Source organism: Ylistrum balloti, unplaced genomic scaffold, assembly GCF_031769215.1.
Source record: "Ylistrum balloti isolate Yb309-2 unplaced genomic scaffold, AGI_CSIRO_Ybal_v1 Utg370512, whole genome shotgun sequence".
Classification (NCBI taxonomy): domain Eukaryota; kingdom Metazoa; phylum Mollusca; class Bivalvia; order Pectinida; family Pectinidae; genus Ylistrum; species Ylistrum balloti.
In genome coordinates, this window is record NW_026782330.1 from 1,090,310 (window position 1) to 1,117,957 (window position 27,648).

The following is a 27,648-nucleotide window of genomic DNA, read 5'->3' on the forward strand; positions in this document are numbered from 1 at the left end:
AAGGGAAATAAGTCTTGTGCTTAATCAGGTTTAATCGTCAGTAAATGAAGTTTATCAATATTATTATCATTATATAGTAACAAATTATTCCTGATCGTGGTGGACGAATTTATGTCTAAAACTGAAAAAAATAAACCATCTTCTCAAAGCTACCATAGCAGGCAAGCTACTAATAAATATACTTATACACTGGTACCCATGCCAGTGACAGAGCGTCATGTCGGCCATGTTAACAGTTATTCACTGGTACCCATTCCCGTGACAGAGGGTCATGTCGGCCATGTTAACAGTTATTCACTGGTACCCATTCCCGTGACAGAGGGTCATGTCGGCCATGTTAACAGTTATTCACTGGTACCCATTCCCGTGACAGAGGGTCATGTCGGCCATGTTAACAGTTATTCACTGGTACCCATTCCAGTGACAGAGGGTCATGTCGGCCATGTTAACAGTTATTCACTGGTACCCATTCCAGTGACAGAGGGTCATGTCGGCCATGTTAACAGTTATTCACTGGTACCCATTCCAGTGACAGAGGGTCATGTCGGCCATGTTAACAGTTATTCACTAGTACCCATTCCAGTGACAGAGGGTCATGTTGGCCATGTTGGGAACTGGCAGTGCTCCTGTTCGCATCTCCTAAGATACGCCCAGTTCAATAAAAGCGATTTTATATCAGTAATTGCCGAACCGTTACTACGGGTTATGATGACGTTTGCTCCGATACACAGACATACGTATTACTTGTCTTGAGTTACCATTTATCTATCGAACCCGTAAATAGAAAAGCAGGGAAACACATTGATAAAGCCCTAAAACGTAATGAGAAAACCCGAATATTAGCGGAAATCCGAGTCCAAGAGCAGAATATCTGTAATCTAATGTTTGTGCAATGGAAATCCCGTTATTTGTCTGTGTACTGAAACCACGGGTGTAATTAGATGTCCGTTGTTTTACTTTGTGTGGTAAAAACGATTTGTCCATTCTGTCATTGTAAATGCCATTGGTAGAACACGTGGTGCAGCTTTTATTTTGGAGATAATGTGGTTAGTAATTTATCAAGAAGATTACCATAGTAACTAAACCAACAATTAAACATGACGTCACAAATCTGTAACAAATATCATCTTTCAGGACAGATCAATGTCTGTATAGTTTATAGATGTTATTGTAACTGTTTCCAGCAGAAATTGACTATCTATAAATTCATCGAAATAGGAAAAATAGAGTTTGCTTATAGGAATGGTGTCTAGTGAATATCTCGTAACATTTTGATTAACAAATTAATAACATCATTTTAGCAGCATGTATCACTACACCGAATTAGGATTTTATTTTCAAAGAACGGAAAAGTATAATTTTGTATCTGAAGAACTTAAAAAATTAAATTGCTGTCAGACTAGTAATGCAGGTGCTTGTAGCAGTGATGGAGAAAACACGTGAGTTGGGTCGATGTACGTCTTTATACTGCATCCAAATATGATTCGATAAATTTGGTTATCTTAGCTCAACATGTGGCTTACTTTGCTAAGAGAACAACGTTGGTTTATCTGTATACATACATACATATATATATTCCTCCCACATGTTAAAGTGACTGCCTATTTATATGTCCCGACCGCACGTTTAATGGTAATAATAGCACAAGCCCTCCTGGAGAGACAGTTCAATGCTGGAAAGGGTCGGCAAATAAGTACCGAGACATTGTAAAACCTATGTTGGGTAACGTCTGGAGTAAAATACCACGCCACAGATTACAGTGTGGAACACAACGTGTACAACACACGGCAGCCTTGACGATCAGTCAAAACATTCCTATAGATGGCCAACAGTCACAGAATGTCTATACAAAAAACTATTTGTGCATCAGGATGTTTAAGGATATTTCGGGTCTTTTAGACAGCCCCCATTTGTCTTATGAACCTGTCAGAATTTGCCGACATACTCTGAATAGCTTGACTAGTTCGTTTTTAACGGTCACTTCCACTCAGCATTGTTGTTAAATATGAGCATCCATTGAAAATGAGAAATCCATCAGACAAGCATTCTCACCTGGAATACCTGTTAGGTGTAATACCGTATAGCAAGGACATAAAACAGTTGAATTGACGTCATCAGTGTCCTGTTTCCCAATTTTTACGAGTTGCATGTAATAGCATTGCAATTCAAAATTATTCTTATAAGAAGCATGAGTTATGAAATCAGAGTATGGAACGCTTCACATAAGAGACAGAGACCCGGACCTACCGTAACATACATATATATATTACCAGAGACAGAGACCCGGACCTACCATAACATACATATATATATTACCAGTGACCCGAACCTACCGTAACATACATATATATATTACCAGAGACAGAGACCCGGACCTACCATAACATACATATATATATTACCAGAGACAGAGACCCGGACCTACCGTAACATACATATATATATTACCAGAGACAGAGACCCGGACCTACCATAACATACATATATATATTACCAGTGACCCGGACCTACCGTAACATACATATATATATTACCAGAGACAGAGACCCGGACCTACCATAACATACATATATATATTACCAGAGACCCGGACCTACCGTAACATACATATATATATTACCAGAGACAGAGACCCGGACCTACCGTAACATACATATATATATTACCAGAGACAGAGACCCGGACCTACCATAACATACATATATATATTACCAGAGACAGAGACCCGGACCTACCATAACATACATATATATATATTACCAGTGACCCGGACCTACCATAACATACATATATATATATTACCAGAGACAGAGACCCGGACCTACCGTAACATACATATATATATTACCAGTGACCCGGACCTACCATAACATACATATATATATTACCAGAGACCCGGACCTACCATAACATACATATATATATTACCAGATACCCGGACTTACCATAACATACATATATATATATTACCAGATACCCGGACCTACCATAACATACATATATATATATTACCAGATACCCGGACCTACCATAACATACATATATATATATTACCAGAGACAGAGACCCGGACCTACCATAACATACATATATATATTACCAGTGACCCGGACCTACCATAACATACATATATATATTACCAGATACCCGGACCTACCATAACATACATATATATATTACCAGATACCCGGACCTACCATAACATACATATATATATATTACCAGAGACAGAGACCCGGACCTACCATAACATACATATATATATTACCATAGCCGAAGCAGTTAACCAAAGACACGATATATTTGCTAAGTTCTTCAAGGTACAATTTTATTTCAATAATTGATGAAGAAACACTTTTGCAAACCTGAATATGTGTCATTCGTGTAACAGCCAAACAACAACTTTCCGTAAAAATAACACGGTTAAGAAGACACAAACATATTGTTTATGTTTGGCCTAATAACTTGGTGATGGTGTTGATAAAGATTAATCAATTTCCTCGAGGCCAAACTATTTAAATAATTTTAAGAAAGCTCTGATCTTAAACATAATTCATCAAACTGTTAGACTATGAAATACAGAGGCAAAATCTTCAAACGTTGTTTCTCAGCTCGATCAATATCACAGAATAGGATATACACGGTTTTCATCGATTTTGTTTAACTAGATAAAATAAATCCGATCTGTATTGTAATGCTATACCATATTATGTTATACTCAAACCATAATCAATCTCCTCTCAAACATTTCTGTAATTGTCATCGACAAGAAACAACACATCAAAATATCAGCTAAAGTGATAAATAATGATGTCTTTAAAATCCGGGCTATCGAATGTGTGAGGGTTTTTACACCAGTACGACAGAAAACAGAAGCGAGACGTGAAGTTTAGTTAAATTATTTTTACTTGTAAACCATTGTATTTCGGAAGTTATCTTCCGACATAACCATTAAATAGACAACGACTTCCGAATGACATAATCGACGTGTCTAACTTAGAAGGTGACAGTCCCTCACGAAGACACCAGAATGCTGACAGAGAATTTCCGAAAAAACAAATTAACGATGATGAATGAAGATTACCTGTTGTTGTGCTATTGACCCCTGAACCATGGAATTCGGACTAGAAATCCACACTCTACACCATGTTATCACTGCTGAATATCAAAAAGACCAACCAGCTTTATGATGTTGTGATATTCTTTACTTGACTTACTTTGATTACAATGTTTATCGAAATATTCCTTGTTTTTTTCATATAATTATCATGAAGCTTTCACTCCATAATTTGTCTTACACACATAGTCTATCTAAATTTTGTTTTCTGAACACAAAGAGAATAGCAATGGATGATATTTAAAATATTTGTGTAACACTTTGAAAGTTCCAGAGTGCAGCATCTGGAATATCACTGATAAGGAGGCTAAGAAAAATGATTTAAATTATAAGAATTATCAAATAATTGTTTCTGTGGTAAGTCTTGTACCAGATTTCTTGCTTTTTAATGGTCCATTGCATATCTGTGTGTATTTATATATTACAGCAAGATGAAGACTCGATGGTACTACAACTAGCCCCGACTATCTACCATCAATGTCAGTGTATGCTGGCTCTACTTCAGCGGTATAACTGGACAGACTTCGCCATCGTCACAACCACCACAGAACAGCACCTCGAATTCGTCAACTCGGTCAACACTCTTGTAAAGCTTCATAACTCAAAGCAAGGCATAACCAGAGTCACCAGGTAAATTGAATATATCCTGACATACAGTCACCAGGTAAACTGAATATATCCTGACATACACAGTCACCAGGTAAACTGTATATATCCTGACATACACAGTCACCAGGTAAACTGTATATATCCTGACATACACAGTCACCAGGTAAACTGTATATATCCTGACATACACAGTCACCAGGTAAACTGAATATATCCTGACATACACAGTCACCAGGTAAACTGAATATATCCTGACATACACAGTCACCAGGTAAACTGAATATATCCTGACATACACACAGTCACCAGGTAAACTGAATATATCCTGACATACAGTCACCAGGTAAACTGAATATATCCTGACATACAGTCACCAGGTAAACTGAATATATATATCCTGACATACACACAGTCACCAGGTAAATTTTTATATATCCTGACATACACACAGTCACCAGGTAAACTGAATATATCCTGACCTACACACAGTCACCAGGTAAACTGAATATATCCTGACATACACACAGTCACCAGGTAAACTGAATATATCCTGACATACACACAGTCACCAGGTAAATTGAATATATCCTGACATACACAGTCACCAGGTAAACTGTATATATCCTGACATACACACAGTCACCAGGTAAACTGAATATATCCTGACCTACACACAGTCACCAGGTAAACTGAATATATCCTGACATACACACAGTCACCAGGTAAACTGAATATATCCTGACCTACACAGTCACCAGGTAAACTGAATATATCCTGACATACACACAGTCACCAGGTAAACTGAATATATCCTGACATACACAGTCACCAGGTAAACTGAATATATCCTGACATACACACAGTCACCAGGTAAACTGAATATATATACACAGTCACCAGGTAAACTGAATATATCCTGACATACACAGTCACCAGGACATACACACAGTCAACTGAATATATCCTGACATACACACAGTCACCAGGTAAACTGAATATATCCTGACATACACACAGTCACCAGGTAAACTGAATATATCCTGACATACACAGTCACCAGGTAAACTGAATATATCCTGACATACACACAGTCACCAGGTAAACTGAATATATCCTGACATACACACAGTGTACCAGGTAAACTGAATATATCCTGACATACACACAGACAGTCATACACACCAGGTAAACTGAATATATCCTGACATACACACAGTCACCAGGTAAACTGAATATACACACAGTCACCAGGTAAACTGAATATATCCTGACATACACAGTCACCAGGTAAACTGAATATATCCTGACCTACACACAGTCACCAGGTAAACTGAATATATCCTGACATACAAAGTCACCAGGTAAACTGAATATATCCTGACCTACACAGTCACCAGGTAAACAGAATATATCCTGACATACACAGTCACCAGGTAAACTGAATATATCCTGACTGAATATATGACACACAGTCACCAGGTAAACTGAATATATGACATACACAGTCACCAGGTAAACTGAATATATCCTGACATACACACAGTCACCAGGTAAACTGAATATATCCTGACATACACAGTCACCACTGAATATATCCTGACTGAATATATACACACAGTCACCAGGTAAACTGAATATATATATCACCAGGTAAACTGAATATATCCTGACATACACACAGTCACCAGGTAAACTGAATATATCCTGACATACACACAGTCACCAGGTAAACTGAATATATCCTGACATACACAGTCACCAGGTAAACTGAATATATCCTGACATACACACAGTCACCAGGTAAACTGAATATATCCTGACATACACAGTCACCATACAATAGTCACCAGGTAAACTGAATATATCCTGTGACATACACAGTCACCAGGTAAACTGAATATATCCTGACATACACAGTCACCAGGTAAACTGAATATATCCTGACCTACACAGTCACCAGGTAAACTGAATATATCCTGACATACACACAGTCACCAGGTAAACTGAATATATCCTGACATACACAAAGTCACCAGGTAAACTGAATATATCCTGACATACAGTCACCAGTCACCAGGTAAACTGAATATACACATACACACAGTCACCAGGTAAACTGAATATATCCTGACATACACAGTCACCAGGTAAACTGAATATATCCTGACATACACAGTCACCAGGTAAACTGAATATATCCTGACATACACAGTCACCAGGTAAACTGAATATATCCTGACATACACAGTCACCAGGTAAACTGAATATATCCTGTGACATACACAGTCACCAGGTAAACTGAATATATCCTGACCTACACAGTCACCAGGTAAACTGAATATATCCTGACATACACACAGTCACCAGTCACCAGGTAAACTGAATATATCCTGACATACAGTCACCAGGTAAACTGAATATATCCTGACATACACTAATGCATGATTGACTACGTGTTTGACTAATGTAAGACTGACTACGTGTTTGACTAATGTAAGACTGACTACGTGTTTGACTAATGTAAGACTGACTACGTGTTTGACTAATGTAAGACTGACTACGTGTTTGACTAATGTAAGACTGACTACGTGTTTGACTAATGTAAGACTGACTACGTGTTTGACTAATGTAAGACTGACTACGTGTTTGACTAATGTAAGATTGACTACGTGTTTGACTAATGTAAGACTGACTACGTGTTTGACTAATGTAAGACTGACTACGTGTTTGACTAATGTAAGACTGACTACGTGTTTGACTAATGTAAGACTGACTACGTGTTTGACTAATGTAAGACTGACTACGTGTTTGACTAATGTATGATGGATTACGTGTAATTTTCGTGTTTATTTTTGATTGATTCAGTAGGATTGTTGACTTTGATTTTTATACGTGAATCTTACATTAACGAAGAAGTATGGACTTGCTAGCATTAACTCGTATTATCAACAATTGGGATTAATTATCTAAAACAGACTAACTTCTAATCATCGATTAGTGAATAAAAAAAACGCTACGATTTGTCAGTCGAATCCTTTTATATTCTGGTGCTAATGTAAAATTTGCACGTCTGTTTCGTGTGTTATAAATGTACAGAAAGAAGGCAGATGGGACTCATTGTTTTTAGCACTACAGGCAACATAAGGTGAACTAATAACTTGTCTTAAGCAGAGTATCATCAGGGACATCTGTCAATGATGGAATCCTGTCGTAAACGTTGAACGGCGCCAGTCGCCATCGCTCTATGTTGTAACAACATGCAGAGGACGACAGTCCCATGATATTCTGTGCAACACCAACGAATGCTCACAGCTAGGCAAAAAGACAAGTAATTAATCTAAACCATTTTCGGTTGGATGACAAATGAATGTGTCCTTGAGTTTAGTTTTAAGAGATGTGTGCTGCGCGACTTTACGAAATAAAGGAATCAAGAACCATCAAAACTGTCAAAATCGATTCTAATAAAACCATATTGTCAAAAAGGTTAACCCAGCGTAGCATTAGTGAGGTACCATTAGCCAAAAAATATTACAACACAAAATGAAAAATCCAACACTTCTCATTTCTATTCAAACTATCATCAATACTCACCATTACCTACCTACCGTCAGTACACTAACATCATCAGTACTTACCTGTCATCAGTACTTACCTACCGTCAGTACACTAACATCATCAGTACTTACCTACCGTCAGTACACTAATATCATCGGTACTTACCTATCGTCAGTACACTAACATCATCGGTACTTACCTGTCGTCAGTACTTACCTGTCGTCAGAACACTAACATCATCGGTACTTACCTATCATCAGTACTTACCTGTCGTCAGAACACTAACATCATCGGTACTTACCTATCATCAGTACTTACCTGTCGTCAGTACACTAACATCATCGGTACTTACCTGTCGTCAGTACTTACCTGTCATCAGTACACTAACATCATCAGTACTTACCTATCATCAGTACACTAACATCATCGGTACTTACCTATCATCAGTACTTACCGGTCGTCAGAACACTAACATCATCGGTACTTACCTATCATCAGTACTTACCTGTCGTCAGAACACTAACATCATCGGTACTTACCTATCATCAGTACTTACCTGTCGTCAGTACACTAACATCATCAGTACTTACCTATCATCAGTACTTACCTGTCGTCAGTACACTAACATCATCAGTACTTACCTGTCGTCAGTACACTAACATCATCAGTACTTACCTATCATCAGTACTTACCTGTCGTCAGTACACTAACATCATCAGTACTTACCTGTCGTCAGTACACTAACATCATCGGTACTTACCTATCATCAGTACTTACCTGTCGTCAGAACACTAACATCATCAGTACTTACCTATCATCAGTACTTACCTGTCGTCAGAACACTAACATCATCAGTACTTACCTATCATCAGTACTTACCTACCGTCAGTACACTAACATCATCGGTACTTACCTATCATCAGTACTTACCTGTCGTCAGAACACTAACATCATCAGTACTTACCTATCATCAGTACTTACCTACCGTCAGTACACTAACATCATCGGTACTTAACTATCATCAGTACTTACCTACCGTCAGAACACTAACTATCATCAGTACTTACCTACCGTCAGTACACTAACATCATCGGTACTTAACTATCATCAGTACTTACCTACCGTCAGAACACTAACATCATCGGTACTTACCTATCATCAGTACTTACCTACCGTCAGAACACTAACATCATCGGTACTTAACTATCATCAGTACTTACCTACCGTCAGAACACTAATATCATCGGTACGTAACTATCATCAGTACTTACCTACCGTCAGAACACTAATATCATCAGTACTTACCTATCATCAGTACTTACCTGTCGTCAGTACACTAACATCATCAGTACTTACCTGTCGTCAGTACACTAACATCATCAGTACTTACCTATCATCAGTACTTACCTACCGTCAGAACACTAATATCATCGGTACGTAACTATCATCAGTACTTACCTACCGTCAGTACACTAATATCATCAGTACTTACCTGTCGTCAGTACACTAACATCATCAGTACTTACCTGTCGTCAGTACACTAACTGTCATCAGTACTTACCTACCGTCAGTACACTAATATCATCAGTACTTACCTATCATCAGTACTTACCTGTCATCAGTACTTACCTGTCATCAGTACTTACCTGTCATCAGTACACTAATATCATCAGTACTTACCTGTCGTCAGTACACTAACATCATCGGTACTTACCTATCATCAGTACTTACCTACCGTCAGTACACTAACATCATCAGTACTTACCTATCATCAGTACTTACCTACCGTCAGTACACTAATATCATCAGTACTTACCTATCATCAGTACTTACCTACCGTCAGTACACTAATATCATCAGTACTTACCTATCATCAGTACACTAACATCATCAGTACTTACCTGTCATCAGTACACTAATATCATCAGTACTTACCTATCATCAGTACACTAACATCATCAGTACTTACCTGTCGTCAGTACACTAACATCATCAGTACTTACCTGTCGTCAGTACACTAAGTGTCGTCAGTACTTACCTGTCGTCAGTACACTAACATCATCAGTACTTACCTGTCGTCAGAACACTAACATCATCAGTACTTACCTGTCGTCAGTACACTAACATCATCAGTACTTACCTGTAGCCAGTACACTAAGTGTCGTCAGTACTTACCTGTCGTCAGTACACTAACATCATCAGTACTTACCTGTCATCGGTACACTAACATCATCAGTACTTACCTGTCGTCAGAACACTAACATCATCGGTACTTAACTATCATCAGTACTTACCTACCGTCAGAACACTAACATCATCAGTACTTACCTGTCGTCAGTACACTAAGTGTCGTCAGTACTTACCTGTCGTCAGTACACTAACATCATCAGTACTTACCTGTCGTCAGAACACTAACATCATCAGTACTTACCTGTCGTCAGAACACTAACATCATCAGTACTTACCTGTAGCCAGTACACTAAGTGTCGTCAGTACTTACCTGTCGTCAGTACACTAACATCATCAGTACTTACCTGTCATCGGTACACTAACATCATCAGTACTTACCTGTCGTCAGAACACTAACATCATCAGTACTTACCTGTCGTCAGAACACTAACATCATCAGTACTTACCTACCGTCAGAACACTAACATCATCAGTACTTACCTGTCATCGGTACACTAACATCATCAGTACTTACCTACCGTCAGAACACTAACATCATCAGTACTTACCTGTCGTCAGAACACTAACATCATCAGTACTTACCTGTCGTCAGTACACTAACTGTCATCAGTACTTACCTACCGTCAGTACACTAACATCATCATTACTTACCTACCGTCAAAACACTAACATCATCAGTACTTACCTGTCGTCAGTACACTAACATCATCAGTACTTACCTGTCGTCATTACACTAACTGTCATCAGTACTTACCTACCGTCAGAACACTAATATCATCAGTACTTACCTGTCGTCAGTACACTAAGTGTCGTCAGTACTTACCTGTCGTCAGTACACTAACATCATCAGTACTTACCTGTCGTCAGAACACTAACATCATTAGTACTTACCTACCGTCAGAACACTAACATCATCAGTACTTACCTGTCGTCAGTACACTAACTGTCATCAGTACTCAGTACACTAACTGTCATCAGTACTTACCTACCGTCAGAACACTAACATCATCAGTACTTACCTGTCGTCAGTACACTAACATCATCAGTACTTACCTGTCGTCATTACACTAACTGTCATCAGTACTTACCTACCGTCAGAACACTAACATCATCAGTACTTACCTGTCATCGGTACACTAACATCATCAGTACTTACCTGTCATCAGTACACTAACATCATCAGTACTTACCTGTCATCAGTACACTAACATCATCAGTACTTACCTGTCATCAGTACACTAACATCATCAGTACTTACCTGTCATCAGTACACTAACATCATCAGTACTTACCTGTCATCAGTACACTAACATCATCAGTACTTACCTGTCATCAGTACACTAACATCATCAGTACTTACCTGTCATCAGTACACTAACATCACCAGTACTTACCTGTCATCAGTACACTAACATCATCAGTACTTACCTGTCATCAGTACTGAATATGCTCTGGTAATCTTTCTGATTTGTTTTTTAAGTCTGTTCAGATTAATTCGGTTTATGTACATATTTTGCCCTGGTTTACCTTATTTTGCCTTTCAAAGTCTTTGTGTTGTTGGAATATTTTTTCAGACAACAAATTGATAATCACAAAGTCATTTTATTTTAGAATGACAATACTATCGACCATAATTGTGGATATGGATTCGAATGACGACGACGAGAAACAAAGAGAGCTCATGAAGAAGGAAATAAAACGAAAAAATACCAAAGAGAACCGAGTGTTCTTACTACATACAGGGTACGTTATCAGGATAGGCGCTCTAGGTTAATCAGGTACCATAAAATATGACGTCATCATGTACGAGAAACAGGTTTGAAATGACGTTAATGTAATTTCTAGATTCTGTAAAAAATAGAATGTTGTAAATCCTATTGTACTCTTTTTATCAAAAACTACGGCGCTCTCTCAATGTGTCATTTGTCAGGTGTATATCGACATAATTATGAATGAATTAGATGGTATTATTTTTGCCCATTTATAATTAAAATAACTGTGGATTTATCTAATTCACTGACACATCAAATTATGGATTTAATTTTTGACGTTCAAGGTCGTTACAAGCCAAAAATCTGCTGGATGCTGCAGAGGAGTTGGAACTAACTGGGGAAAAGTACATTTGGATTCTGACTTCATTTAGTGTGGGTCAGGTGAAGAAAGGTCACCGTACTTCATTTTCCTACCCTATTGGGTCTATAGGTATGTTTACTACACGTGGATACCACTGTATCTCACACTACACGTGAATGTCGCTGTATCTCACACTACACGTGAATGTCGCTGTATCTCACACTACACGTGAATGTCGCTGTATCTCAAACTGCACGTGAATGTCGCTGTATCTCACACTGCACGTGAATGTCGCTGTATGTCACACTACACGTGAATGTCGCTGTATCTCACACTACACGTGAATATCGCTGTATCTTACACTCATACCGTACTGGGTATATAATTAATTACACTACACGTGTAGATATGTTGTTCGTCAGTCACATTTTTTCTACTTACAAAGCGTTTTATCGACATTTTGTTTGGGGATACATGTATTAAAGTATATCGCATTGTCTTCGAGTGAAAGAAAACTGATTTAATACGAGAGGAAAATTTTTATTCATATTTTCAATCTTTATTATGATAATAATGTGATGGATTGGTAGAGTTAATCATCACTAATGCCAAATCACTCCATATACAAATGTTCGACTGTAGGGCTGTAAGAATGTATACATTTACAATAAACATATTGAAGACATCGATGGAGAAAGCAGATATTTACTAGTTTGTACCAAGACTTGAATCCCACAATTTTCCTCCTTTGAAGGCGGAAGAGGAGCTTAGACTTAGTACATTATTAATGAAGTGTTACATAAGATGTTGGAGAGAAACGTATAGTCAGACCTCTAAAGACACTCCCCTCTACGTACACAACTAGATCATAAATGTGGAACTATAACTCCGATTTCAAATTATATGGCTATTTGATGGAATATCAATTTTATGGTCGCCATAGTGATCTCATTGAGAAATATTATGTTCCTTTGTGTGATATAAAGCTGAATGTGGTTGATACTCGTTAGTTTGCCTGCTAGTTACGTTGTTTGTTATGTTCCTTTGTGTGATATAAAGCTGAATGTGGTTGATACTCGTTAGTTTGCCTGCTAGTTACGTTGTTTGTTATGTTCCTCTGTGTGATATAAAGCTGAATGTGGTTGATACTCGTTAGTTTGCCTGCTAGTTACGTTGTTTGTTATGTTCCTCTGTGTGATATAAAGCTGAATGTGGTTGATACTCGTTAGTTTGCCTGCTAGTTACGTTGTTTGTTATGTTCCTCTGTGTGATATAAAGCTGAATGTGGTTGATACTCGTTAGTTTGCCTGCTAGTTACGTTGTTTGTTATGTTCCTTTGTGTGATATAAAGCTGAATGTGGTTGATACTCGTTAGTTTGCCTGCTAGTTACGTTGTTTGTTATGTTCCTCTGTGTGATATAAAGCTGAATGTGGTTGATACTCGTTAGTTTGCCTGCTAGTTACGTTGTTGTATACATCGTAGTCATTTTCTGAGCACGTGATATTTCATATTACTTTATTGGGTTTATATGGCGGGTGTCGTTGATGAAGCAGAAAGCTTACTCTTCCGGAACACATTATCTTATTCTCATTGTACTTTTATCACGATTCTGTGTGAAAATCATTGTGTTGATCCTATCTTACCCTACTGTATTTGAGTTTGGTTTAGGTGTCTGTTAAGATGTCGGTATTTCCTTGTTGGTGTTGCCTGATTTAACAAACAACAACTCCTATTAACCGTAATTCACATTATTAACTTTTTTTAACATACCTCTCTCTCTCCAGGAATAAATTATTACAAGGACCGTGGAGAAAACGAGGCGGAAGCTGCAGCCACGAGCCTTATGATTTGGGCAAAGGCCCTTAAAAATATAGCCGAACACCTCGACAAATTCGATATGTCTCCCAAAATGTCTTGTAACGTTACAGGAAACGACACCTGGAGGGATGGGCGCGCGCTCTATACGTAAGCATGTTTGTGTTATCTATAAACCTATATAATACTATATAATGTTACAAAATGAAGGTAATTATTGCTAAAACGATATCACTAAATGTTGTAACTAAATGGAAGTAAGCGACACGGAGGCTTTAGCTGTAGTTCCATTATTGTCCTTTTTTACTGCAGACATAAAACTTCTAGCGATAATCTTTTAATTAAGTAATTTTCGCGTTGAAACTATTTCGATAAAATATGTTGGCGCTTACTGTAGTTTTTGCCGTGTTATCTACATTGTAACTAGTAAGCGCAAGACGTGATATGGTTGCTACAAAGCATTTGTGCCAATTTAAGTACGTTTACTTATCCATCCATCCATCCAGACAGACAGACAGACAGACGGACAGAGAAAGAAAGACAGACAGACAGAGAACAGGTGTGTGTTCTCCACCGAGACCTGTTTTAATATGTATACATTCACGGAGAACTAAACGAAACCATTTTATTATCCATACAGACGGATGAAGGCCGTACATCAGCTGTATAACGACACCGTGGTAAGGTTTAGCAGTAACGGTGTTAACGAACTGGTCAAGTTAAAACTTTTGAATGTACAGCACCAAACGGGTTATCAGGCGTGGAAAGAGGTAAGTATCTGCTCAACTAGGATATACACATTTCTATGATTCAATGACTGTATCCTTCTAAACCTCTCGTAGTTTTTTTCACATTAATGGTAACTTCGTGGAACTGTCCTACTACTCACCTGTAGTATCGTTTTATGCAAACGCTTCCATTGTTTTATATTATTTTTTTATAACGATGTTGACATATTTTTCTACAAAGTGCAGTTTATTGAAAAATTCGGTTAGGTCTGATTTGTCAACTTCAGTTAGATTTAGTACCAAATGGTTACACGATCAAAGACTCTGACCCGTACATTGTACTCTAGGCTTACTTAGGTGACAAAAGTGTTGTGATATCAATCAGAGAGATGACCTGCTGTCTTTCCAATACCTATCGATTTCCTAGCTCTGGTTATGTTAGTCCTATGTTAAGTTTATTGTCAATAGGCTTCAAACAAACACAAAGCCAGCAAAACGAATTAGGTTTTTTTTCGTGTTATCTATATTGAGTTATTTCCCTTGGTTTGTCTGCGTTGTTCTGTTGATGATTAAAAGAAGGTATATTTGAGGATGGCGCTGATGAAATTAACTGTATAAAATATTGTTTTATATAGGGTATTAGTGGGAAGTGACTGTACATGGTCTTAGACTGACCAAGTCTAGAATATTGATAAAAGTGACCTCGTAAATCTGGTACATTTCCAATTTTATTATAACAATACTGATACACACAGACGTATCAATAATGCATGGAAGAGACACATACATCAAAGTTTGCTACACGACTAAATCTTATTTTCTGATCCCCAGGTCGGTCAGTGGATTCCATACACGACGTATCGACGGTCAGAAATGCGCATCCAAATGAAAGAAATTGTTTGGCCTGGCGGGAAAAACAAACCGCCGAAAGGGAAACCGGAAAAACGTCACTTCAAAATAGTGACGTTAAAAGAGGACCCGTATGTAATGTACCGTGATCCAGATAAAGTGACGGGAAAGTGTGGCCATCATTCTGTGCCCTGTCGTCTGGTGTACAACCCTGCCGAGCAGTAGGTTTCTCTACTTAATTATTACAGTACTATTTCATTGTCTTCATTAGGAATAATTTTAGCTAATTTGAACCCGCCCGATGATAAGCTTGAGTGATTTGATTTCCTGTTTCCGGCCCGTGTGTCGTCCTATTGATTGTTATGATATAGGAGACATTCTTGCTTTGTTTTCCTATAAAGAAATGTGTTTTGTGCTGGAAGATGACGAGTGTATAGGATTCTTCTGGTAAACAGATTTAATGTATCAAGTTTGTCATAATTTGATGATTATCATCAAAATGATAAGGAACCCGTATTTCACAAATCGTCTATAACGTACAGGAATGAAAAAAAATAATGTCTGATAGGAGGATGCATTAAATAGGTCTTTTGAATTGTTAGACATCAGCGCAGCTGATGATGTATGTTACCAAGGATTGACAGAATACTTCGATCTGTTGGAGCGGCGTCGAAAGACATCAATATCTGTCATCGATATGCGTTGCACCTTTGCAGTCTGAGTTTGGTGGTTTTGATGTTTGAACTGATACTAGATTTTACCAGTTCTTTGACTTGAAATTTCTACAACGATAGCGTGCCAAACTCGTTTCTCAGAAATTCACTTGCATTGTTGCCAAATCATCTCTCAAGGGGCTCGTAACTCGTTCCGGGTTCTAAGTTTCTATTGTTTAGTTTTTGTGCATGTCATATCCTTTCAATTCCCTTGTTTTCACACGTTAAACGAGATGCGCTTTTGATACAGCAGGTTTATCAACATGGCTGATCAGACTCATGAGCTACATAATACTTGGTAACACTAAGGTACTGGCGTGTCACCATTGTGCCGTTTTAACCCTACTATCGCCCGGACTCCATTACAAACGAATGGTGACGGATAACTTGATGTCTGAGCACCGTTCCCAACAGATTCCCGCTATTGATTTTGCCATCACGATGGTAATATTTGTATTTTGTTTCGAATAACGAGTCCTACAGTTATAGACTTTGGGGAATTTCACGTTCACAATAATTCCACGCCTTGCGTCTGACTATAATGCAGTATGATTCTGGCACGAGACTCTCGGCCCGACATTTACAGAACTGTCCGTTCGGCCGTACATTGATTGTGATAGTATCCGACACACAGAGCCGTAGTGACAGGGTTAGTGGAACATTCGTAACCCCTCAGTAGTAATTGTTCCAAGGTTATTATAACCTTGCCAGTAATGACGTGAAGACAGGATCTACAATACTTCACCCGTCCTAAAGTACTTTCCATAATATGTCTGCAAAGTGTATATTGTGATCAAAAGAGAAATATTTACAAAGCCATTGTTTTCACTTGCAATTAAATATATTCATTACCATAAATACGTTCCCTAGAATACAGCCAAACGAACCACAGGTCCGGCTGTAATTGCTTGTTCCGGAAAGCAATATGATACAACAGAAATAATAAGGTTTTTTATTGTGGTGGATCAAATAGCCTTTTTGTATATTGTCATACTGTCTCTTAACGAATGTTGTGACCGCGGTCAACGAAATCCTAGATAAGTTCACAAAAAGGCAGTTTAACAGTGTAGTGAGTTTTATCTTTGGAGTTTGGTGTTTAACAATGTAGTGAGTTTTCTCTTTGGAGCGTGGTGTATATAAGTGTAGTCAGTTTTATTTGTGGAGTTTGGTGTTTAACAGTGTAGTGAGTTTTCTCTTTGGAGCGTGGTGTTTAAAAGCGTAGTGAGTTTTATCTTTGGAGTGTGGTGTTTAACAGTGTAGTGAGTTTTATCTTTGGAGTTTGGTGTTTAACAGTGTAGTGAGTTTTATCTTTGGAGCGTGGTGTTTAAAAGTGTAGTGAGTTTTATCTTTGGAGCGTGGTGTTTAACAGTGTAGTGAGTTTTCTCTTTGGAGCGTGGTGTTTAAAAGTGTAGTGAATTTTATCTTTGGAGCGTGGTGTTTAACAGTGTAGTGAGTTTTCTCTTTGGAGCGTGGTGTTTAGCAGTGTAGTGAGTTTTATCTTTGGAGCATGGTGTTTAAAAGTGTAGTGAGTTTAATCTTTGGAGCGTGGTGTTTAGCAGTGTAGTGAGTTTTATCTTTGGAGCATGGTGTTTAAAAGTGTAGTGAGTTTAATCTTTGGAGCGTGGTGTTTAACAGTGTAGTGAGTTTAATCTTTGGAGCGTGGTGTTTAAAAGTGTAGTGAATTTATCTTTGGAGCGTGGTGTTTAACAGTGTAGTGGGTTTTATCTTTGGAGCGTGGTGTTCAGCAATGAAATAAGTTTTATCTTTAGAATTAGGTGTTTACTGTGTTCAGTTGTGTAAAGTGGTGTTAATTTTATTTGGTGTAAGCTCTGTTTTCGGACGTTATCGGATGTCGTTTTTTTTCCAAGTAATTGAAAAAGATAAAGACTTTCTGAAAGGTAATTGTAAATAAATATAAAGCTGAAGTTATCATTAATGTTTCGTTACGTGCAATACCATTTTAGGCGCATTTCAAAGAATAACTCTTCAGTATCAACAATCCACGGGATCCGTGTAGCAGTGACGCAACAGCCTCTTGAAACAATCCAGATTTTATACGACAATTAACTTCATTCTTTTGTACTGAAATATCTGCTGTAAAATACGATCCCGGCTCCGTTGCCCGAATTACTATTCCAGGTTGTGCATTTTCAAAATATTGTTGATAATTGGATTTTAATGAGTCATTGGTTTCCATGAAAATCGTTAGAATTCGACACTAAACATTATCGTGTTTTCCGCTGTACCCTGCCCCTGTAGAATGTGACGATATCGATCACCTATCAGTAACACTTATTCCCCAGGTACAAGTTCGAAACAGAACGGGATTTCCTAGGATATAAATGTCTACACCTTTACTTGATTAATAAACTTCACTGTTCTTGTTATAGCTTAATAATACATACCTAGATATTATCAGGACTTTTGCTACAGAAAAGTCTTGGTCCTCACATGCTATTTACGGAAACATTAGCCTCGTCTGTTTTCCTAGTCCACTGTACTTAACATACGTTAGGAGTAATTTGAAATCCGGCACCAGCGTCCGGCGGGAATCAGTCATACGCTACTCGAGACGTGAATGCGAAAAAAGTCCTGTTCTGGAGGACAGTGATTGGATTTTGAGTTGAACATTGGAATTTTCTTTCACAAATGTCTATCCACTTGAGAAAACACGTGCTTCTTCTTAAAGTTACTGGTTGTAAACCTCATTGATTGATTTTCTTTTATTCTGCAACATTGTATCCGTGTAAAGTTTTGTCTATCCTTTCCTATGCCATAATGTTACAGGAGATTTGTTTCGGAACTACAGTATTTTTTTATACGGTTACATTATACCAATTACATAAACAAGACCCTGCTTACTATTCATGTTGTAGAAATAACATTATTTACCCCCACCTTACTGTTTATGTTGTAGAAATAACATTATTTACCCCACCTTACTGTTTATGTTGTAGAAATAACATTATTTACCCCCATCTTACTGTTTATGTTGTAGAAATAACATTATTTACCCCATCTTACTGTTTATGTTGTAGAAATAACATTATTTACCCCCATGGTACTGTTTATGTTGTAGAAATAACATTATTTACCCCCATCTTACTGTTTATGTTGTAGAAATAACATTATTTACCCCATCTTACTGTTTATGTTGTAGAAATAACATTATTTACCCCATCTTACTGATTATGTTGTAGAAATAACATTATTTACCCCCATCTTACTGTTTATGTTGTAGAAATAACATTATTTACCCCCACCTTACTGATTATGTTGTAGAAATAACATTATTTACCTCCCACCTTACTGTTTATGTTGTAGAAATAACATTATTTACCCCATCTTACTGTTTATGTTGTAGAAATAACATTATTTACCCCCATCTTACTGTTTATGTTGTAGAAATAACATTATTTACCCCCATCTTCCTGTTTATGTTGTAGAAATAACATTATTTACCCCATCTTACTGTTTATGTTGTAGAAATAACATTATTTACCCCATCTTACTGTTTATGTTGTAGAAATAACATTATTTACCCCCATCTTACTGTTTATGTTGTAGAAATAACATTATTTACCCCCATCTTACTGTTTATGTTGTAGAAATAACATTATTTACCCCCACCTTACTGTTTATGTTGTAGAAATAACATTATTTACCCCCACCTTACTGTTTATGTTGTACATTAAATAACATTATTTACCCCCACCTTACTGTTTATGTTGTAGAAATAAATTATTTACCCCCATTACCCCCATTTACTGTTTATGTTGTAGAAATAACATTATTTACCCCCACCTTACTGTTTATGTTGTAGAAATAACATTATTTAACATTATTTACCCCCATCTTACTGTTTATGTTGTAGAAATAACATTATTTACCCCCACCTTACTGTTTATGTTGTAGAAATAACATTATTTACCCCCACCTTACTGTTTATGTTGTAGAAATAACATTATTTACCCCCATCTTACTGTTTATGTTGTAGAAATAACATTATTTACCCCCACCTTACTGTTTATGTTGTAGAAATAACATTAATTACCCCCATGGTACTGTTCATGTTGTAGAAATAACATTATTTACCCCCATCTTACTGTTTATGTTGTAGAAATAACATTATTTACCCCCACCTTACTGTTTATGTTGTAGAAATAACATTATTTACCCCATCTTACTGTTTATGTTGTAGAAATAACATTATTTACCCCATCTTACTGTTTATGTTGTAGAAATAACATTATTTACCCCCATCTTACTGTTTATGTTGTAGAAATAACATTATTTACCCCCACCTTACTGTTTATGTTGTAGAATATGAATGGAACCCCTGATTACTATTTACATTGTACCAATATCGTGAATTAACAATTTCCATTACAGTGAGAATGACAGCACTTTGTTAAACAATACCGTGTTACGATGTTGTACTGGATTGTGTATAGACTTACTAAAGATATTAAGTGAGCGTATGGACTTCGATTACGAATTATACGAGGTTCCTGACCAAACTTGGGGATTACCTGATCAGGTAAACTCCACTTTTCTCTGTTTTAACCAAATTTCTAAAACCCCATTTTTAGTTCAGTTGGGAATTTCATTGATGCGGCATGGTCGGAAATCATCCACATCGAATGTGTGTGCTGGTGTGTTCCATACAATGATCTATACATTAAAATTCAAGGAAAAAAATAAAGATTACCATTGCGAAAATCCAGTGTATTTTAAAGTTGACGAGTTGAGTGTTATGCACAAATGTCGATAAAGATACAATTCAAGCAGTAAGTGCTAGGAACTTCTCTCTTGGCTCTCTATTATGTACTGATACAAGACAAACACTTAATTGGAAAGAACAATTCTAGAAATGAAACTGAATAAAAGTACAAATATTTTATACTTCATAACCATTTTAAAGAGTATAATTAAGTTTAGCAATACCATTTTATGTTGATATCTATTCTCACAGAGGACAGGCCAATGGAATGGATTGATAAAACAGGTGATGACGCATAGAGCAGACATGATTATGACGTCATTAAAAATAACTCCAAAGAGGAACGAATTTATTGATTTTTCGGTGCCCTTTTTGGAGACTGGAATATCTATAGTGGTGTCTATTCGGAAAGGTGCCATCTCGCCGACAGCGTTCCTAGGTAAGTATCATATCACTCTATCTAATACTCGCAGCGTTTAATTTCTTCATCATTTCCCTGAGGATGGCGAAATAACTGCTCTCAGCTCAGAAATATAAGAAAGACTTAGTTTTTAACAGAGCTCGTTCGTTTGAATAAATTGGATTTTACATACAATATCTTGAGATGTTTCGAAGTGGAGACTGTTTTGGTATGGATTTGGAAACTGTAAACGGCAAAATAAAAATGTTAACAATCAGACATTATATTACATGTATTGGATTTTTTGTCGTCAACATTCTAACCAGGAAGTGTGTAAAGTAACACTGATATTTATTCTCGTTATATAAAGTTACAGTTTGATAGGATTTGTCAAGCAATATGGCCTGCTGGTGAAGTAGATATATGTTTACAACACAAAACACGAAAAACTGTCAAGATAGACTGTCTTATATGTGTAATATCGAGTGTCTTTTCTCTCGTTTTTAACCTAAGAATGCCAATGCCTTCTAACAAATGTAAGACTTTTAACAATGTTCCTATTTACTTGAAAAGCTTGCGAAATGATAAAAAATCATGTGTTGTTAAGTGTCTAGGATGATTTTCTCCAAAAACATTTAGCATTGATAAAATACTAACATGTCAAAATACTCATAATCTAAACTCAAATTCAATAAAATTAGTGCAAATTATGAACAAAAGAAAAAAAAATAGGCGCAGACTCGTGAAAGTCCAGAAAAAGACATTGTACATTTTGTTTACAGTGGACCTGATTCCTCTCTATCTGAAATAGAAGATATTTATATATTAAACATAGATAAGACATCGGGTCCTGAAGGCATCAGTCACAAAATACTTAACTAGTATCTAACGGAGTTTCTGTACCACTTTCTGATGGATTTAATTATTCCTTATCTTCCTGTGTATATACTGATACACGGAAAATTGCTCATGTCATGCCTATTTCCAAAGCTATAGATCCATGTATTATCTCTAACTAAAGATCAATATCCCTATTAAACTCTGTAGGGAAACTGTTCCAGCGCGTGGTATACAAACATATTTACAATTTCTTAACTGAATACCATCTAATTTACAACTATCAATCTGGGGTTTTACCACACCACAACCCATCAACTTATTGAGTTATATCACTCTGTAATTACATCTAAAGAAAATTATGAACATTCGATTTTTTTATATTTTGTGATTTGTTTCCTAAGGCCTTTGACAGAGTTTGGCATAAGGGTCTGCTATATAAACAGAACAATTATGGTATCTGAGGACCACGTGTTCAGTGTATAACTACTTATCTGTCTAACAGAAAGCAGGTTTTATGAAGGACTCTTCATTCAAAACTATCAATGCGTGTATTCCACAAGGCTCTGTTCTGGGACTACTCTTTTTCCCTAATATACATTAATGACATCTCCTGTAATCCAGATTCTCTATCTAGACATTTTGCAGATGATATCTCTCTGTCTTGTTCATCTAAATATTTAAACCTAATAGAGAATAAGACAAAATATTATTTTTAAAAAACGCGAAGTTTGGTCGGAGGAATTGCTTCTTACTTATCCAAATAAAACTAAGGTTCTTGTTATTTCTGACAGACGATTGCCTTACATTCCATCTCCCACACTTGATTATTCAAATCTCTAACCAGCTTAAACACTTAGGTGTTATTCTTACCGGTGATTGTAAAGGGAATACACATGTAGAATACACTGTAAGTAAGGTGTTATTCTTATCGGTGATTGTAAAGGGAATACACATGTAGAATACACTGTACGTCAGGTGTTATTCTTACCGGTGATTGTAAAGGGAATACACATGTAGAATACACTGTACGTCAGGTGTTATTCTTACCGGTGATTGTAAAGGGAATACACATGTAGAATACACTGTAAGTAAGGTGTTATTCTTACCGGTGATTGTAAAGGGAATACACATGTAGAATACGCTGTAAGTAAAGTGTTATTCTTACTGGTGATTGTAAAGGGAATACACATGTAGAATACACTGTACGTCAGGTGTTATTCTTACCGGTGATTGTAAAGGGAATACACATGTAGAATACACTGTAAGTAAAGTGTTATTCTTACCGGTGATTGTAAAGGGAATACACATGTAGAATACACTGTAAGTAAAGTGTTATTCTTACTGGTGATTGTAAAGGGAATACACATGTAGAATACACTGTAAGTAAAGTGTTATTCTTACCGGTGATTGTAAAGGGAATACACATGTAGAATACACTGTACGTCAGGTGTTATTCTTACTGGTGATTGTAAAGGAAATACACATGTAGAATACGCTGTAAGTAAGGTGTTATTGTTACTGGTGATTGTAAAGGGAATACACATGTAGAATACACTGTAAGTAAAGTGTTATTCTTACTGGTGATTGTAAAGGGAATACACATGTAGAATACACTGTAAGTAAAGTGTTATTCTTACTGGTGATTGTAAAGGGAATACACATGTAGAATACACTGTTAGTAAAGTGTTATTCTTACCGGTGATTGTAAAGGGAATACACATGTAGAATACACTGTAAGTAAAGTGTTATTCTTACTGGTGATTGTAAAGGGAATACACATGTAGAATACACTGTAAGTAAAGTGTTATTCTTACTGGTGATTGTAAAGGGAATACACATGTAGAATACACTGTAAGTAAAGTGTTATTCTTACTGGTGATTGTAAAGGGAATACACATGTAGAATACACTGTAAGTAAGGTGTTATTCTTATCGGTGATTGTAAAGGGAATACACATGTAGAATACGCTGTAAGTAAAGTGTTATTCTTACTGGTGATTGTAAAGGGAATACACATGTAGAATACACTGTTAGTAAAGTGTTATTCTTACTGGTGATTGTAAAGGGAATACACATGTAGAATACACTGTAAGTAAAGTGTTATTCTTACCGGTGATTGTAAAGGGAATACACATGTAGAATACACTGTAAGTAAGGTGTTATTGTTACTGGTGATTGTAAAGGGAATACACATGTAGAATACACTGTAAGTAAAGTGTTATTCTTACTGGTGATTGTAAAGGGAATACACATGTAGAATACACTGTTAGTAAAGTGTTATTCTTACCGGTGATTGTAAAGGGAATATACATGTAGAATACGCTGTAAGTAAGGTGTTATTCTTACCGGTGATTGTAAAGGGAATACACATGTAGAATACGCTGTAAGTAAAGTGTTATTCTTACTGGTGATTGTAAAGGGAATACACATGTAGAATACACTGTAAGTAAAGTGTTATTCTTACCGGTGATTGTAAAGGGAATACACATGTAGAATACACTGTAAGTAAAGTGTTATTCTTACCGGTGATTGTAAAGGGAATACACATGTAGAATACACTGTAAGTAAAGTAAAGTGTTATTCTTACTGGTGATTGTAAAGGGAATACACATGTAGAATACACTGTAAGTAAAGTAAAGTGTTATTCTTACTGGTGATTGTAAAGGGAATACACATGTAGAATACACTGATAGTAAAGTAACCAAGTACACAGTAAACCCTACACAAACTCCAACTTATTCTAGAAAGAAGTAACTTGGCAAAACTATGTACCGACCTTTATTCGAATATGAATATGGACCATCTACGGCGCAATTCAATTTGACTACTGGATATTTACAAGAATGGACACGTGGATGCCAACATACACAAAACAGATTTTTTGTATCGTGAAACCAGTTGGCTACCACTTTCTAAAAGACGAGAAGCACGGAAACTTTTTTATTTTATTGTAAAGTAAACACATCTGCACTCAGATTTATTGCCAGCAGATATTGGAAATTGTGCTCCATACAATTTACGAAACGTAAACTTACTGAGACAACATTTCCGTCTGTCGCCAAATTCTTTTTTTCTTCTACAAAACTTGAGAATGATTTAGATAAGAACATTAGAGTCTCTGCTATAAATTCTTTTAACGCTAATGGTAAAAAAACAACAACAACATCCACTAATTGTAATCTAAGCAAGCAATTAACAAACTATGGAGCTAGAAAACTAAATATTCTATATTGTCGTCTGGGAAATCGAGCAATGACTCTCAATAATTATCTTTTCAGATGAAATCTTTCAAAGTCTGCTGGGTGTCAATGTGACATCCCTGTGAAGATTCTTATTTCTGTTTTACTTGTCCTTTATATGATAATATCCGAAATTCACTTAACGGATAATTAGCATGGTATGGCGGAGATCTATATATTGATATAACCTGTAAAGGTGATCCCAATATCTCACTTAGTGACAATATAAAGATTGTGAAAGCTGAACAGCATTTCCTGGGGTGGTCGAGTAGATTCTCTCTCTCTCTCTCTCTTCTCACTAAAATTTACAATCTATTGTTAATTAAGCTATATGTAGTATTCAACATGATAAATTGATTGTCTGATCTCGTCATTATTCACATTCTAAAGTTTAATCATTCGACTATTATTATTTCACAATTGTATGTCTGTAATTAGGGAGAGGTCACTTATAAGATGGTAAAACTTAATGACCAGTCTTTTTTACATTCCAATATGACAATAAAATATGTTGAAACCTAATATGTTTTATAATAAAATAAATAGGATGATAAACTTACCCGCAAGAAAAGGAGATAAGATGGGAAAGGAGGTGGGCGAAATATTCAACAATTATTTAACAAACAACTAGATAAAGTATCCATGACCTTGACCTTTGTACCTTGTTCCGACATTCTCTACCTTTAGCTTTAGCAAGAATGCTGCGTCATTCGTATTTATAGTGGTCTATATTTAGAACCATATTCTTACACCGTGTGTTCGGACCAAATCACTCCATCCCAACCTACCTCCATCCGCGATAAAAATTAATATTTATATAAAAATATGAAAAAGGTTTCCGTTTATATAAATTGCATTAAAATAAGTTTTAATTTGTATTAGACCGAAGCTTTGCCATGACAAGTTTGTAGAACTATAACACATAATCCTAAAAATCCTACAATAATTATATAAATATTTACAAACCTCTTCAACGGGGACCAATTCCTCCACAATTACATTGCGCCTGACAAGGCAAACAGCGCTTGGAAATGAGCGACAAAGCTTTTCTTCTCATCATAGATGAAAAAATAGAAAAGCCACTGTTGCCTTACAGTGTTTGATAAAAAGTGCAATTTTTAAATGATGACTTTAAACATTTGTATCGAGGTTTATTCTTTCTTACAAGATCAGGAGATTAAGTGTGAACGGCGAGTTTCATTAAGTCGATAGATACTAATTAATCAGAAAAATACTACCGTGACTTGTATTGTAGTTTAGTGTTAATCACTAGGTTTTAGATAAAGTAGTGATTACATTCAAGTGTTCTTGTCACTGTGTTGTGTGTGCAACATTGATTACCCAAATATACTATATTGTTCACCGCTGTCTTGGAATGTTTATATCCCATATGTATTTTTTATGTGTTAAATTTTCTGTAATATATTTTGGTTTATATTTCAGAGCCGTATGACTACCCGTCATGGTGTTTGATCCTAGTGTTCAGTGTTCACGCGACAGGAGCCTCTATCTTTATATACGAGTGGCTGAGCCCGCGAGGACTTGACCAAGGACGAACATCATTGCGAGGTAACTGCGAGGTAAATCACGGATCGAGTGGTCTAGTGACCGGAAGTAGTGGTAATCAAAACAAGGCTATCACTTCTTTTAGAAAGGGTAGTAAACTTTTTGATCAATTCAGAAGTGATGTTTTACCTCATCCTAAGGTTGTGTTTACACTGCGCTTGGAGGAATACTTTATTTACAGTTAGAGTATATATACAACATCTCCGTGCTGCGGGATATATGATTAATATT

At 36.5% G+C, this 27,648-nt stretch overlaps 1 protein-coding gene across 1 annotated transcript in view; it reads left to right on the forward strand.

The window, feature by feature from the left end:
* The window catches only part of LOC132555770 (glutamate receptor ionotropic, NMDA 2B-like), a 68,135-nt gene that overhangs the window by 24,610 nt on the left and 15,877 nt on the right, over positions 1 to 27,648 (forward strand). The window contains exons 2-10 of the mRNA XM_060220134.1: positions 4,545 to 4,747; positions 12,083 to 12,214; positions 12,528 to 12,673; positions 14,330 to 14,510; positions 15,001 to 15,130; positions 15,920 to 16,158; positions 21,043 to 21,190; positions 21,626 to 21,812; positions 27,295 to 27,420. Of these exons, the coding sequence (XP_060076117.1) occupies positions 4,545 to 4,747; positions 12,083 to 12,214; positions 12,528 to 12,673; positions 14,330 to 14,510; positions 15,001 to 15,130; positions 15,920 to 16,158; positions 21,043 to 21,190; positions 21,626 to 21,812; positions 27,295 to 27,420 (1,492 nt within the window). The remainder of the gene's footprint in view (positions 1 to 4,544; positions 4,748 to 12,082; positions 12,215 to 12,527; positions 12,674 to 14,329; positions 14,511 to 15,000; positions 15,131 to 15,919; positions 16,159 to 21,042; positions 21,191 to 21,625; positions 21,813 to 27,294; positions 27,421 to 27,648) is intronic.